Source organism: Aulonocara sp. 'chitande type north' Nkhata Bay, linkage group LG18, assembly GCF_057382095.1.
Source record: "Aulonocara sp. 'chitande type north' Nkhata Bay isolate Kocher_YH1m ecotype deep benthic linkage group LG18, A_spYH_male_GT1.1, whole genome shotgun sequence".
NCBI lineage: Eukaryota > Metazoa > Chordata > Actinopteri > Cichliformes > Cichlidae > Aulonocara > Aulonocara sp. 'chitande type north' Nkhata Bay.
The window spans coordinates 9986786-10004403 of NC_141361.1; the positions used below are offsets into that span (position 1 = coordinate 9986786).

The 17618-nt window shown below is 39.1% G+C and overlaps 1 protein-coding gene across 2 annotated transcripts in view; it reads left to right on the top strand.

Moving 5' to 3' along the window:
- Window positions 1-15654, top strand: part of kirrel1b (kirre like nephrin family adhesion molecule 1b) — an 80993-nt gene extending 65339 nt beyond the window's left edge. Inside the window, exons 11-15 of one of the 2 annotated variants that reach the window (XM_086271323.1) lie at window positions 2545-2761; window positions 4372-4479; window positions 7213-7340; window positions 8023-8133; window positions 9375-15654. In XM_086271323.1, coding sequence (XP_086127449.1) covers window positions 2545-2761; window positions 4372-4479; window positions 7213-7340; window positions 8023-8133; window positions 9375-10022 — 1212 coding nt within the window. In that variant the 3' untranslated portion in view covers window positions 10023-15654. The remainder of the gene's footprint in view (window positions 1-2544; window positions 2762-4371; window positions 4480-7212; window positions 7341-8022; window positions 8134-9374) is intronic. The other variant, XM_086271324.1, reaches the window with a different exon arrangement.
- The last annotated feature ends 1964 nt before the right edge of the window (window positions 15655-17618 follow it).

Below are 17618 nucleotides of genomic sequence, written 5' to 3' on the forward strand. Positions count from 1 at the left end.
ACTGTAAACATGACAAGTTTCACAGTGATGGAATCAATCACATTACAAAGACAGCCAAGTGTTGGTTTCAGATTTATTTCACTGTCTACAACCTTTGGTGTAGTTTAGTTATATCAGGATCAATCAAAGTATTGATCATCCCTTCCTCTTCTTATGATGTAAGACTCATTTTTCAACACAGGAGTAAAAAGTGATCTGCAATTAAGAAAAAAAACAAAACAAAAGTAGGTATAGATTTCTTTTGGCAAAAATGTAATTTATTTATGATATATTCACCTTGAAGTATTCATATGGTAGTTTACCTACTTAGCCTTAACCAGCTAAAAGTTTGAGCCTGTGAGTGTTTTCAGGATATCCGACCGATGGCTCTAGTAACCTGATAACAGCTATCGAGATATTCATTATTTGTGAATTCAGAGCAAAATTGTAAATATATAAATAAAATGGTGCATTTATTTAAACGTAAACATGACTGGTTAATAACACATGTACTTCAAGTGGACTACAGATAGAAACCAGTCACCACCTGTCACCATATGCTGTGCTCCTTTCCTACAGATTCTACATTATCCATATGCAGATATTATATTGTGACCCCCTCATATGTATCATTACTCAGACCTGGTTATCACCTGATTGGAAGGTTACAGAAATGTGTTGCTGAAAGATTTGAATCTTGTATCAGCTTTTATACAGTTACCCTTGAGTAAGGCATTACACAACCCACACCTCCTCCAGTGCTGTGTGTGGGTTAAAGGTCTTCCTTTGAGCTCAGGTGTGACTTTGTAAAGATGTAGGACTGCGATTCGTGAAATGAACACTTTCAGGCTATTTTTCCTAAAGACTGACTCAGTTTTCTTACGAAATACCATCAGTATGACTTAGAAATACCATAATCACATAAATTTCAAACCCTCACATAAAGACAATCAGCATCCAGAATCAGGCTGTGCACCCGAAGCTCAGTTAAGTCCTTTTCAAAGTAAGCACCATCATTTCTTTTAAAGAAAGCTTTCTCTCAGATTGCCTTTCCAGAAAACTATAATTGAGTATCTGCCTGAATTTGCCATACCAGCTATGTGTGCTGTTTTTCTCCTAAGGTAACTGAGAGCAATGCCTGACCAAACTCAAATTTAATTTAAAGTGAGGTTTATATAAGTTAAAATATAAGTGGTTTGGCATTTTATATAAAATTTCAAAAAGAATACGATGACCAGTATGCACTCATATCACAAAAAGAAGCAAAAAGAACTGAAATAAAGCCACTTACACCATTTGAGTTTGAAGGCTAGAATGAGTCAGAGAGAGTGGGGGTGAAGTAGATCGAAATGAGAAGGAGAGAGATGGAGGGAGAGTAAAATTTTGTACCTTTCAGCGTCAATTATCCAATTGTGCAGCGCCGACATGACAGAAATCAGAGCTTTTAGAAAGCTTCAGCCCCCTGCTGCATTGGCAGAGAGCTCAGAGCGTATAATGTGATATGACATTATAGTCTAGGCTTAATGCAGAGACACAGGGACTCATAAAATATGAAGTATGATGCTCTGTGTGTGTGTGTGTGTGTGTGTGTGTGTGTGTGTGTGTGTGTGTGTGTAAAAGTGTGGGCAGTGTGTGTGTGTGTACGGAGAAAGAGGGACAGAGATGCAGACAAAGGTGGTGCAACATAATTATTGTGAGGAAGTGCGATTAAAGAGAGAGAGTGAAGAAATCGAAGCGTTCTGCAAAAAACGTCCCTGGTTGAGTCTTTAAAGACATTCGCCTTTTTATTTTTTCAAGCCAGGTTAAGAGGTACATTAGCCCAACATTTGGGTGTATGTATATTTGATATTGTCATGCTCTATATTTAATACCCTGGGAATTCCACCTCAGCAGATTTTAAGTAGAAAAACCTGCTCGAGTTTTTACCTCTCGTGTACACTTGCTGCACTGTGTGTGTCTCTTCTTTTTAAGCAGAACTGTTTTCTCACCCACTCAGAAAACTCTGCGCACACATTTTAATTGGGGAATAGTGTACCAGTTACCAAGGTGTGAAAATATAATCTTTCGATCTTAAAATGTATTTCCTCGCTTTTGTCTCTTTTAACACGTCTTAACAACAGCCCATCTGTTGCTCGTGTGTGTGTGTGTGTGTGTGTGTGTGTGCGTCCCTTGATGTGAGGCTATCGTGAAAAAGTGAAATCAGCATTATTGATCCCTGAGGTTAAAGTGGATGATTGCAGCAGAAAATGTTGGAGTTTAGATAAAAATCAAACAAATTACAGATGCTGGCGATTAGATCAGCATCACATTAATACAGCTTGGAGGAGATGTGTTGATTAGGCACATATTTATATATTTACAGATATATCAAGTCTTTATTCTTAACTTAATCTAAAACTGAAGTACACTTGGGCAGCTTTTTTAGAGGCTTTGAAGAAACAGAACAAATGCAAACTACAAAATGTTTTACTGACATCTTAAAATTTATTTTACCAGCTGTGTGTGATAGCCTTGGCCTCTTCTCTGTCAGGTTTAGAAGTCAGGCCTTTGGTATCTTTGTTACAGGTTTGGGCGTGGAAGGAAAACGTCTGGGAAAAAGAGAAAGGCACACTAATGGAGAGGTACACAGTGGAGCAGAGTAAACCTCCATCTCAAGGCGGGGCTGTTCTCTCCACCCTGACCATCAACAATGTCATGGAGTCAGACTTCCACTCCCCGTACAACTGCACTGCCTGGAACTCCTTCGGACCTGGCACCATGATTATCACACTGGAGGAGAAGGGTATGAAGGGGGGGAAGGGAAACATATGTTGAACATGGTGGTCATGCTGAGTACTCCTCACATGTACACATTACAGAAAATAAACTACAGTCATCTTTACTTGCTATTATCAATTCAAATATTAGCATAATGGAATTATAATGCATCATTATGGAGAGACTGTGTTGAAGTTAGGGTTTTAGGTTGTTTTTTTTTTATAACTTGTTCAACTTTAAAGCACAGATGAAGCTTGATCAATTTTGAGCGTGATCAATGCAGATTGCAGTAAGTAGTAGTAAATATGTTAGTAAACAGAATTAAAATATTTATCAAATATATCATAAATGTGTATCTAATTTTCATGAGCTGCTGTTCTTGCCTTTTCAAACACATAGATACACAACTACTCCACTGGCAGAAGCACAAAACCCCTCTTGCCTTCCTAGTTTAATGCTAGAATTATGTTTTCTGTTTGGCTACTGCATTGTGGAAGTTTACATACATAAAGCAAAAGCATAGAAGAAGACAAAGATTATATGTAGCAACCATGGATGTTAACATTACACTGGACTTTTCTGAGGGAAGCCTTTTGTGAATGCAAAACGCTTTAACTGTAGTTAAATTTATGAGTTGCAAAGTTCTCATTGTTGGGTTCCAGGTGTGGCGTTTCTGTATAAATCATTCGGATGTGGCAAACTTTGTGAGAAATACTCCAGCTTTCCAATTTTTCAAAAAAATTGGCTTTGGAAATAATTTATTAGGAAGGTGTTAAATTAATTTGTTGGGCTTTAAATACCATGAAGAAAATTTTTTTCTGGGTGAGCTTTTTGTGATGCGCAACAGGAATTTACATCAACAAAATATTAATATAAAGAATGAAATATCAACTGGATGTTTCATATTAAAAATCTCTATATCTCTTCATTTCTAGATGCTCCTCACTCATCTATGTGTGTGGCTCAACTGAAGAAAGGCAATATCACGTAATCTTCATCATAAGAATTAAGAAACTTAATTCCAAATTTGATGACGGTTGGTTGTGTGCTTTGTCGTTTGTTTTGTGATGAAGGCAAACAGCTGAGTTTTTAAGCGCTGAATTTGTTTACAGAAAAAAAAAATCAGACGGGGAACTTAATGTCCCCGAACAAGATGTTCTTCTCTTCCTTACAAGCTCAAATGCCCTTGAACAAGATTATTAAGCTGTGGCCTCAGCCAGAGAACAGATAGATAGTGTTGTTAGTCCATTCTGGATGGTTACATATTTTATTGCCAGAGCTTGGTATGCCACATTACATTGAGAAAATGGCTTCTCCATGCTCTGTCAAACTGTTATTGTTTCAACTGTCAGATTTCGCCAGCTTCAGAAAATCTCCCAAACATCTTTGAAAGCGAGAAAAAGAGACGGAGCCTGGATTTTCCCCTCACATGTTCACTTAAAGCATTTCATTCCTTGTCTGACTAGTGCTGCTTCTGCGCCTTATCAACAGAAGCAGCCCTCAGAGATTCAATATTAAGCTAGAACACCAGTGGATTTGTGCTTAAACGACGCTGCATCCGCGCAGGTTTCTGTAACAATGAGGCAGCAGCTGTCCCTCAACCCCATACCCTTTTTCTGCATGTGTTTGTTTCAGATAATGTTCCAGTGGGAATTATCGCTGGTGGCACGGTGGGCTCCTCCATTCTGCTGCTTATTTTTCTACTGGCGCTTGCCTTCTTCCTGTACCGCCAACGCAAAGGCAGTGAGTGCACACAGTCGCTCTCTAATGTGTTTGTGTAGGGGCATGCACACACTTATATTGTGTGTGTGTGTGTCTATCGGTCTTTCTTTTATCCACTCTCTACAACTGTCATTCTGCTTTTCCTGGAAAAAAGGGACACTTGCCAGCCATATAGCAAGCGATATTAATGAATATTCATATAATATGGCAAACTGCCTTAAAACGCCTACTGTACATTTCCCTTTTAATTCTTTTGACTTATATTTATAAGCTGCTTCTATGCTAGATAAAGTACATAAACAACAGAGCAGAAAACAAGAGCATTCAGAGGTGAATAGTATTTAAATTATGAATTCCTATATGTTATTTCTACAGCCTGCAGCAATCCAATTAGTATTTATGAACACAAATCACGCTTCTGTTAAACGGGGAGCTGAAAACAAGCGGCGTCTCTTAGTTGTTTAATTTTGAGCTGCTCCATCTCAAATAAAGAAGTGGGAAAGACAGTGAAGGTGACTGGCAGAGTCCCCAGAGGGATTTTCTGTGGATAAGAGTGTATTTTTTTTCTGGTTCAGAGCTGATAACACCTCTACAGAAAAGACACCGTTTGGAAATAGAAACTCAAACAAACATCTTTGTGGCTCCAGATAAACAGTCTTTCATTTGTCGTCTACGATGCAGCGCGACACTTCACAGATTTAAATCTCTACTTTTAAGGTTTCTGGCTGTGGAAGTGAGTTGTTTGTGCTGACAAATGTTGACTGCTTTGCGACTGAAGCATGTTGAGTTGAGCATTTTAAGTTGCACGAGACAGTATAGAAATACACTTCTTTTATTGCCCTAATATTTACATGTTTGCAGTTATAGACAAGACTGCCTTATCCTAGCTCAATAAAGCCATTTGCACACAGTAAGTATATTTAATATCAACATTTTAGGTTGACTTTTACCAAGTTTAAATTCACAAAATGTGTTGGAAAGGTGGGGTTTAGGTTTTCCAGCTTTAATTTGAAGGGTTTAATAGAAACGTATGGAGGAGAGAAAGAGCACACGGATGTTATAATAATATTATAGTAATGTTATAGCACGGGCCTGTGCAAATGGATACTGAGCCGAAGCATGCTGCAAAAGAGTTTCTCAAAGTAAAAAAAATTGATATTGTGGAGTGGCCAAGACAGTCACCTGATCTCAACTCAACAGAGCAGCTTCTCATTTATTAAAACTGTAAAAAAGGAATGCAGAATGACCCAAAAATGAGCAGCAACTGAGACTGAAACGGCTGCAGGAAGGAAACATAACTCAGGGCTGAGACTTCAGGCATTCATTGACTGCAAAAGAATCTCATCCAAGTATTAAAAACTTTCCCAACATTTAAAATTATGACAGTTTGTCCAATTACTTTTGAGCCATATAAATGGAAAAATATTTAATAAATGACTGTCATTCCTACAGTGAAGCTGAAAGTCTACAGGTAAAGGACGTCATCATTTTGTTTTTATTTCAAATCCACTTGTGGAGCTGCTTGTTTTTGAGAAAACTGGCTAAAAAAAATTAGATTCTTTCACATGGTATGCTATTTGTTCTGAAGGCTTTTTTAAAATAAAAATTGCAGACACTTCCACAGCGTCTACTTTTAGAAAACTAAGCTGCTGAAGTCAGAAACACGAAACTACGGTGGCCCTGAGAGGCCAAACGGACTGCAACTTAAGAAAACACCAGCAATAAGAAAAACACTGCAAAAGCACACAAAACAAAACGGAAATAGGAAAAAACAGATTTCCAAAAGCTCAAGGGAAGTGTTTCTGGGGAGACAATAACCCGACGGACCAGTTGCAGGAGCCAAAATATGCTAATTGCGCTGGGAGACACTTAAAAGAAGTGGACGATCTATCGGTTTTGTGAGGAAAGAAAAGATGAGAGGTAAGTGTGTTAGCCTAACTATTAGCCTAAAAATCCGTCATAAGTATTATATGAATCGTTTTGGGTTCCTGCAACTGGTCCATCAGGTTATTGTCTCCCCAGAAACACTTCCCTTGTGATTTTGGAAATCAGTTTTTTCCTATTCCCGTCGTCGTTTGTCCTATTTCCGTTGTGTTTTGTGTGCTTTCGCAGCGTTTTTCTTATTGCTGGTGTTTTCTTAAGTTGCAGTCCGTTTGGCCTCTCAGGGCCACCGTACGAAACAGTAGCCGACCCAAAATACAAAGTCCAGCCAAGCAGATGTATTAAAAACGACAGTATACCATGATACACAAACTATGAAAGAATACATATAGACACAGAATACAAAATGATAACCACATAAACAAATAAGAAAAAACTAATATCACACCTACAAGGAAAGGACAAAGGTGGTTAAAACTGAGAAGTTTGTCTATAAAAGACAACAAAGCAAATAATGAATCATCCTTGGATTTGCAGACAGAGACATCTGCTGAAACGATATTTATCTTTCTTATAAATTTTAATCAAAACAACCCCTGATAAAGAAATTATTGCCCAAGTAGAGTGGAGATATTTTAGCATATTCTTTCACTGTCATATCTTTAGAGTTCATGTTGTGATATTTTTCATTTCTTTTAAGGCTGTCAGCATGCCAAGGCAAATAATGAACCAGGCAAGCTGAACAAATTTAAAACAAAAAATAATGCTGAAGTTTTCTTTTCTTGCTACTTTTCTAGCTAGACTGAAAAAGAAGTCAATCATTTATCTTAACATTACCACACATTATAACCGGCGGTTGTGTTTTTCTTCCAGGTCGAAGGGGTGTCACCCTCGGTAAACCAGACATCAAGGTAGAAACGGTGAACAAAGAAACCCACAGCCTGGAGGAGGAGGCGGCCAACGTCTCCACAGCAACCCGGATGGTCAAGGCTATGTACTCTGTGAGTAAACTCCCATCTGAGTCACCGGGGGCCGTGGAGAGGAGGCGTATGGGTCAATGGCCTTAAATGTACAGATACACTGACACTAAAGGCGACTTGGCAGGAGAGGCACACACAGACATTCTCACAATCACACAATGGGAACAAAGACACACGCACAAGGCCTCACTAAAGACACACTAAAAACACAAATCCATAAAAAAGATGTCAAAATATATGCGCGCACACACTCGACTCAAAATCAATAAAGCACAATGAAGCATGTGTACACACACATATGAGGAGAAACAAGGACAAGACATTCACGCATAGATACAGGAGAAAAACTAACTGGGGGAAAAATACACCGTTTTTCCTCAATGCACACATATTTGTGCACACAAAAAACACAGAAATAATAAACAAATATACAGACACACACTCATTTTAACATTTTGTTCCTTTTAGAGGAGAATTCAACCCCGGAAGTCCTGGAGAATCTAATCGATGCAGCTCCTCTGACGCGGTTTTAAAGCTCGGGCAAAAACACCTTTTTCTCCAACAACTAACCGTTTCTCGTCTTCCGGTCTCTTGGGATTCAAAACCTGAAACTCTGTTTTCCTCTCCCCTCCCTCTCTTCTTCCTCCTTTCCTTTTTCACCCTCCCTCTTTCCGTGTGTGTGTTTCGTTGTTTGATGGTTTAGTTTCTGCCCTCTGTTTCCCTCTCTCCCTCCACTCAGCCATTCAAAGATGACATGGACCTGAAGCAGGACGTCAGAAGCGAGAGTGACACCCGGGAGGAGTACGAGCTCAAGGTGAGATGAGTCAGCGAAGATATGTTGGCATGCTCGCGCTGGATTAAAATAAATAAAAAAACACTTATCTAGAGCATCGCTGGACATTTGGCGTGGTGCATGAGATTTGTGATCATGTTCTTCAGGTCCTGGCTTTACATCACAGTTAAAGCAACTTTTTCTGTAGTGCCTTTTTTTTGAGTGTGAGTGTCCTGGCATAGAAACCCCACAGGATGCTGAAGTTTCAGGTTTGATATCGAGCGTTTCAGTGTTAGCAGAGTTTTTCATTGTTTCTATACAATCTTTACACCGTACTGTAAGTTAGAGCCTTTTTTGGCATATTCGGCTTGTTGTGGGCATGGCAGACAGTGGTTGCTTGGAGGAATTCATATTGATTTCAATCCTAGATGAGGAGGTGCAAGTTCAAAGAAGAGTCAAAGTCAAAAACACTGCTTTGAATTTTAGTCCATACTACCAAATGCAAAGAGCCTGTGTAGAAACAACTCTTTGTAAATAGTCCTGGCCTTGGTGGTTTTGGTCTTTCCCAGCAGTTTTGTCAAGAAATAAAAAATATTAAATATTTGGACGTAACCCTTTATATGTAAATGTAATTAGAGTACATATCTGTCTTTGGTAATATTTTGGTATTTAATAATGAATTTCTATTACACATACACAGTGCTGCATTACTCATATCATTACATTTTTGTGTGTATGCATGAAACAACAGCACACCACCATTATCACCATGCATATCTTGTGACATTCTACAATTTCAGCAATATAAGACAACATAATGCAAGATTTGTAGAACTCTAATATAACTTTTATTTTTAGATTATTATACTTTTTTCCTTTTGATTTGTTTTGTAGCAACAGTGTAATATAAAATACATAGGCCTATCCCAAACAAGTGGTAAAAATATTCACCACTTGCTTGGCATACTAACCCTTTAGTAGTCTATAAAAAACATTAATGCCTTACTAAGAATAGATTATATTTAAAAGACGCATACATGTCTTAAACCTGGATTATATACCATTGGCCAGCAGATGAGGGGTGGGGGTTGGGGGTAGGGCGACTCCAATGGATTCAAAGAAAAATCTAAGCTGGCTTTTTTATACACTCTATACAAAAGAGACAGTTTTTGTAATAGAAACAAAGTGTAAACTAAGCTAACACAAGCACAGAACAGATCGTATATGAAGAGAGAGAAATATTAGGATTTACTGAAAAATCTATATTCTTTTTCTGATCACAGGATCCAACCAATGGCTACTACAATGTCCGTGCTACAACCCATGACGAGGCGCGCCCCCAGTCCCGGGTCGTCCACTACCAGGGAGAGTTTCGCTCTCCAAACCCAAGCAGCGGACCAGCAGGAGCGACTTCCAGCGGACCCTCTGCGTCTGCCAGCGGTGCAGTTCCCCCCAGTGCGGTGCCGGGCTCAAGAGCTGGCTGCTACGACCCCCGTCCACCATCCAGGATGTCCCATTCTACTTATGCCCAATTCAACACATTCTCCAGGGCAGCACAAAGCCAGCAAGCCCCTGCTAATCCAGCTCTTCAGTCACCCGGAGAATACCCTGGAGACTGTGGCCTGCTGGACAGCACCACCCAACTGGCTTATGACAACTACGGATACCCTTCCCAGTATCCCAGCTACCGCATGGGCTTTGCTCCACCCATAGAGGAAGGGCCAGCCTATGAGATGTACCCAACGGGACAAGGGACAGGACCGGGGCCAGGACCAGGACCAGGACCAGGACCTGGACCAGGACCAGGACCAGGACCACAAAGTCCTGAAACAGGGCTGGGAAAGTATGGAAGCTCCACTCGCTTCTCATACTCATCTCCACCTTCTGACTATTCGCAGAGACACACACAACGAATGCAGACTCATGTGTGAGAAAGTGGTATACAAGCTTTTTGGATTTGCTTTTTACAGGAGCAGTACTTATTACACAGAAACATAAAAAAAATCTTTGAAATTTTCAAAAAATGCCCTCATATCTATACATAAACACCTAAGAATCTGTTTTCTGTTTTCATCCTAACCACTGCATGGTATTCGGCTAATTTTCTGAGTTGATAAAACACCCAGCAGTTAGCAGCATCGCATATTGTACGGTTCACAGCAATACATGCAACACATGCACAGCGATATTCATACACATCTAAGAAGATCTTCTGTCTGCAATGTTTATGCTCCAATAAAAACAACAGCGAGAGCCACAATCAAGAGAAAACAGACAAAAAGACAAGAAGAGCACTTTGAAGACACGATGAAGAAGAGGAGCTTAGGGGATGCCGAGTGATCCTTTCTCTTCCAGCAATTCTCATCTTGCTCTTGGACCGTTTTCTTCTATCACATGGTCCTGCCACCCCATCTCTGTAAATAACCGCACATGGAGATTAGGGTCATTTTAAAGATGTTTCCTTGTACAAAACTATACATTGTGATGCAGTACATTGACCTACAGCAAACCCCTCTGCTAGTCACACATTTTACATTTAGTGACTCTAACAAATTGCAGAACACACATGTGCAGACACACACACACAGATCTCTACAAGCCTATTTGTTTCTATGTATTGCATCAATGGGGCAGCTTGGACTAATAGTATATGTGGCACTTTTTGACTCCCCTTTCCTCACTAAAACTCACCCAATTGCCATTCCTTACAAGATCTACCTTGATTTAAATGGGACAAAGCTTCTTAAGGTGAGTGACCAGAGTGCCAGTGCTTATGTGCCAACACATACGAACTATTAAGACGTGTCTTCTTTTTGTAAAGCGTGGACAATGAGGTGCTCTGGATGATGAGATTTTGTACATGCCACATCTAAGATGACCGGAGCGGTAGCAAGCGTTTCTATGCTCCTTCACCCCATCTTTCATTTTTATCATCATGATGCATTTCTATACATTTCACTCAAGGTCAATGCTATAAATGGTTTTTGTGAAACGAGGTGGGAGTGCTTTTTCATTAAATGAATTTCTGCAATTTGTACAAAAAGATACCTCCCCTGTCCTCAGTGTCAAAAACGTATGTGTTTCTATCACTTGCACAGTAGAATAGATTTTTTTTCCATATTTATACGGAACGGTATTGAAAAAAAAAAAAAAACTGCATTCAGAAACATTTTATAGTATTTTTATAAGGAGTTGTGGACCAAAGGTTCAGCGTTTTGGGTGACACTCACTTTTTAATGTGTATGTGGCATCGTATTGGAAACGTTCCTTTACAAAGAGATGGATGGTGTTTTTAAAGTGGATGTTGTAGACTTAAATTAGAAAAAACATGAAGAGCTTCACTTCAGAATGATGAATATCCAGCAAAGGCAAATGTCTTTAATGGATATCTCTGTTTGGTGTGAAGCTCTTTCTTTGACTTCCAGTCTTCTGACTGGACTGCCTTTTTCAAATGTTGACGACATTCAATTGAAATGGATGGAGAAGCAGCAGCTGCTCAGGTTGAGCTGTGCTGTAAACTTTGCAAGCAAAGAGAAGGTTCAAACATATCAAAGTGAAAGTACAGAGGATTCTATCTAGCTCATATGGTACTTTGTACATTTTGAAGTATGTGTAAGTATGCTGGTTTCCTCACTGCAGCAGGAATTTGGTGGTATGTTATGTCCGAGATTTTTCCCATTATGTTGTGTCAGCTTTTGATGCATGTGATTGACCTTTAACCCCTATGATCAGCATTTAAAACGTTGCTCCTCTAAAGTAATGTCACTGAATAGCTGTTTGGCCATTTGCAATGATTATCACACTAATGTTGTTACAATTTGCACACTTTGTTACTGAGATTTGGTTGGATTGCTTCACCGTATAACTTCAAAACTTCACCTTCTGGTGACGTGTTTGTTGATTAGATGCAGCAGCATCAGTCTTCACTATATACTGACCTTTAGCTTATAAGGTTCATCAGCTGATCTCCAGTTTTATTGCTCACAAAAGATTAAGACAGTTCACATTTTTAGCAACTCTTGGGAATTGTACCTTTTCCTAAGAGCACATACTGTACTGTGTATACTTTACTGGACAGACACAGTTACGAGAGAGCAGAAGCAATAAAGTTTCACCCACTTGTACCTTTATTCTACAGCAGTTAAAATCTGAGAACAGATAATAGTGGTGTTTTAAAATAAGACCCCAGGCTACAAAGGGAAGCCTGAAATCTCAGCACCTCCAGAGGTAATCATTGAGTGTATCAGCCGCCCTATCAACCCCTCTCGGTATATTATGGTAATTGTGTGCTAAGGGGCTGTAAAAAATGTATTTATTGCCTCTGTTTTGAATAAACACAGAGAAATGAAACCACAGACACACCGTTTCTGATTAGAACATCAGATTGAACCTTGTAGCTCCAAGGTCACTATATAAACCTTTTCAGAGAAAAGAATGGCAGGTGGAGCAGCCTTTTAAATTTATATGGTTATCACAGCCTTGGTATTGCATACTATTACCTCTTTACAACCCTTTTACAGAGTTGTAGCTGCGCAGTATTTTGCATCTGACATACAATGTCGTTATGACCTTGTGTAGAAGGAGTACATTTGACACAGAGGAGGTACTGAGGCCAACAAATACATGGCCAGGCCATCCAGGTACTTAGTTTTTACCTCTTTACTGTTTACGGTTTGTTGACAGTGGGGACATATGAATATGTAAAAGACACCACAGATGCCAAAAATGCAGACCATGTGTTTAGATTTGGTTCAGCAACGAAAAGATGTGTGATTTGGAAGAGAAGAGGTGTTTACCCCACTGGGTTGTTATTTTATGTCCTTTTCCCCCCTTTTCCATATGTACCTGTCACTGCAATGTGTACTGATGCTCTTATGTAGAAGGAGTACTCTACTCTCTCCCCCATGTCATATTAATTGCCACCTACAAGCTTCCAAATTTAGAGGATGAACCTGCCTTTTCATGGAAAAAAAAAAAATCATCGCAGCATAGCTTTCTTCCAAGATTACAACATATGGGGTCGATATATCTATCTTGCTTGCATAAATGTTTGTATGTCGGGTGTCTTTTTTAGAGACTATATAGCTTCATGAGCTCATGACATTCATCCATTGTTAAATTATTCCATAATCATGTTTCTTTTCAAGAAAATCAGTATTTTATTTTTTTTCTATTACTTTATAGTGATTCATCACCACTGTAGTTGAAAGCGTGTGATTTAACTTTTAAAGACAGTACTTTATTTTATGTTGTATGCATCAGATAGACGGGTTCTAATTAATCAACCCAGTGAAAAGTGAGAAGGGTTTTGTGCATCCGTGGCCAAAACGACTGCCCAGCCAGGCCACAAATAGCCAAAATTCTGCCTCAACTAGGCCAACGCAGGCTATATTCAGGCCAGACCAACAGCTAACTGCTCCGTTCCATGCTGTGCTGTGCTGTGACAGGCCCGGCCAACAGTGACTGAAGTGGCTCGGTGTCCATTTTTACCTTTTGGAGTTTCCAGTGAGTGCCAGAAGACTGTGCAAAAAATGAACTGAGCAGAAAAACAAATGCAACAGCCATTTGTGTTTATTGTGTTTATTTAAGCTCATATGTGATTGTGAGTGTTTGTGGGAGTGCGTGTGTTTTGGCTACATGTAACCCAAGTGTGTTTTCATATCATCTGAAATATGTGGGAACCACTGAGCTTTAAAAATTAGGGTTTGACTGATATTTTCAGCAAATATAATAGCGATCAAACAGTTGTGTTGTCACCTGCTGGCATGATGGAGATCACTCCTGACCACAGCTAGGCTACACAAAGAAAATGTAATATTTAACAGTTAAATGAATATTTGAAAATATTTTTTGCAACCTTACTACTGCATATTACTGTGTATACTCTGTAATCTAGTTTACATCCAACCTCATCTGAGATCAAAATGGTACTGGTATTCCAAGGTGATGTGCTTTAATTGTTTCATTAACCCGTAATAGTGTCATAATTTAATCACCGATGGCAGATTAAAAATTTTCAGTCCATGCGCAAAGTTCAAATGAAAGCTAATCCTATGAGAAATAAACCTTCTGTGTTAAATGCCAATGACACAAAGGGACACAGAGCAGTACAGTACACAGCAAATAACTTTGGGTGAAGGAAGAAGTCAGTTTGTGTAGAAGTCTATGGAGAAATAGCCCCAACACATTATCTATGACTTCAATTAACACTTTGCTGATGACTTTATCGGCTCTGTCAATCATTCCAACTCTTACTAACACAACATGATGTTCACTTTATAAGTTATGGTCTCAGAGTAGAGTATGTTTTCTAAGGCAGGCCTTCCTGACTTTCAAGCTGCAGCATCCTTTGATTTTGCTGCCAGATTCACTTCTGCTCATGACGTCGGGACCCCAAGAAGTTGACTGAGAAAACACTCAAAGCTGTCAAAGCAAGTCACAGTTGATAAAACCATTTCCCATATGCAATATTTAATGAAGAGCAGTGAATGGAGCTCATCAGCAAAAATAATTGTCAACATCTGCTTCTGGACAAAAAAAGACCACATTTTATTCTAGTGTTCACTCACACAGTATCATTCAGAATTAACGTGAAACACAAATAAAACTCTGTTAATGGATGTTGATTGGCCAAATAACGATTTGAAACAGGAAATCCTATTATTGCAACACACTTTCAAAGTATTGTTAAGTCAAAACAGAAAGGCACACAACTTTGTTACATTTGGTTGCTTACATTAAATTTTAAAAAGTGTAAACTCCTGTAACTGAATTGAATGGCCGAGAATTCTGAGTGGCCTTGAGCGAACAACATCATTATTTAACGTTACATAATGTGCCCTGTTAGAATAGGAAGGGTTCATTTTCAGGCGCTTCGATTGGTGCTAAATTTTTAAGTATTCTAAAACGCTTCAAAATGTGTATTTTGATCTTCTTAATACTTACAAAGTTCCATGTAAACAATGTATATGTGGCACTTTGGGAAAAATGAACAGTGCTCTTTGTGACCTTTCAAACAATATATCAGTCAAACCCTAGTGAAAAGCTGAACAGCTGGTAAAACAGATTGAAGGAGACGTGGCATATAGCCTATGGAAACGAGGAAGAAGCTGAACTGGTCCACTTGTCCCTCATCCAGCTGCTGAGCTTGTCTGTTCTCCGAAACAGCTGCACGAGCGAACAAGATTAACTGATGTTCTGCTTGATATCTTAAAGCATATGATGACAATGATCGGTACAGTGAAATGAAGGTGTACACCGCGACAAAAGAGGGACAGCCTGTGTGCTTAAGTAAGCATATATTCTCCATAATCCTCTTTTTTGTTTTTTTAAATATCCCTATATATTGTTCACATGTGTATTATGTTCTTGTTGGGTTCTTTGTTTATCCTTTTGTCAAGAAAAAGAAACTGTAAACATGTAAGCAAAACATACAAGATATTATTGAAATGTTCTTTTATTTTCATGGTTTTTGTTTATTTCAGTTTTTCTTTCAAATTCTATGTAATTATTTTTTCACAGTATTAAAAAAAATAAATAAAAGAAGACACGGTTTCATAAGAACATTGGTAAAAGCTCCTTTTATTTATGCTACCAAAACCCAATTTTCAGAGAGCTCATTTTATAAAATTATATTTTGTTCATTTTGTAAATGAGACTCCGGGATGGGGCTAAAAATACTTTAAATGTAGTTTGTGCACCTTGTGTGCTGTTGTTTATTTAGGTCATACTCACACTGGCAGTATACAGCACTCAAACAGTTGTTTTGACAGTTTCTCATGTCAAGCAGACTGGAGTGAAAAGTAAGTAAGTGTGTCTATGTATAGCACACAAGCAAGAGTGATAGTGTTTACCTGAGTGCGAGGGAGACAGTGGAGCACAGTGCACAAAGCCAAAACAAACATCTGCTGAGTCTTAGTCACTCCTCTCATTTAAAACTCACTTCGGGGTGTCTCCTGAAATGAGTCTTCCCTTCCTCTTCCCTTGCTTCATTTTGTCATTCTGTGTATCTCCTCTCCCTGATTCTCATTATCGTTTTAAATCTTCTCTCTCCCTCTTGCAGTTTAGATCTCCCTCCATTCCTTTCAGTGTCTGTTTTTCTCTCCATTTGCTTCGACTTGTCACTCCTTCTCACAGATAATATTCTTCTAATTTTCTCTCAACACCTTTCCTTTCACCTGACATTAGTCCTCCTCTGCTTTCCTCTTTCTCTCTCCTCAAACCATCTTGTCCCTTTCTCATCTCTCTAGCATCCTTTGATCTCCTGCTCTTTCACCTGTCCTCTTTCATTTTCATCCTACCACTATGCCATCGCCCTGCCTCTTTTTCAGATGTTGCTATAGCTTCAGTTCTCCTTTCATAACTGCTGTTTTATCCTCTTTATCCTTATCTGCCATCTCTCTTAATTACTTCTTAATTTTCCTCTAAGTCTCACAAGTCTAGTCTTTATCAGTTTTTCAACTCTTACATCTCGTCTTATACTTATCAGTCCTTCTTCAAATCTCCTTTCTCATCCACCTATGTCTCATTTTTTCTCTTCAGCGGCATCTTCACTATTTTTTCCACTAATGACAAGAAAAATGAGTGAAGTGTTGGCAGAGAAAAAAAGCAAAGCTCTGTCAGGGTAAAGGCAGACAAGGACAGGAGACAGACAGAGCGTTAAAGCTCTCCTTTGCTTAGTATGTACTATGATTATTGCCTGCTCTCCTCTACCGTTTTCATTGAGGAATAATGTCTGGAATAACCTTCAGCATTGCACTCCCGACTCCAGTGTGGACCCCCCTTCACTCCTCCCTCACCAGCACTTCCATTTTATCCTCTTGTTCCCATTCGAAGCGACCGTTGTATGGATTATGGCCCCTCTCATGCTTGGCACCGCACTCACTGCTTGAGATATATTATCATATTAGTGGCGAATGATGTAATGCATTTCAAGACATTTGTCCTTCGCACACCCTCTGTCCCTTCGCAGATGATGTCACGGGCTTTGTGTCTGGAGGCAGAGAAGTTGTCAAGTGCACTCTGGGTTTTCGCTTGGTGCTGTCGCCATCTAGTGGCACTAGAGCCGATTGCGGTGGTGAGTGAAGAGGAAGGCATGGGGAGTAAATTAGGATGTGGGCAATTATTTATTATTGAAGCAGAGGATAATGTGACTCATAATGGATGTCCTTGGTGTGACTGTACTAATGTGGTCTGTTGGGCCAGGGACAGAAGGGAAGAGACAGACACTTTGGATGTGAGTTGATTACAAATTAGAGTTTGACCGACTGGTTTTGGAGCCTCCTGCCAATGACACACATGTTAGTCCAATAATCAAGATGTTTTAAATTCATTTCCATATATAAAAAATATATTTGGTTTTCAATTTAAACCAAAACAATGTATACATAGCATTTCCCACTACATAAAGAAGTCTATGAGAAACTGACCCTAACGCAACCTTGATTTATAGTCTCAGTTAAAACGTTCCTAATGAGTTTACTGGGCTGAGTTCTATGTAAGAGAGCATTATGTTCATTTTGTAAATT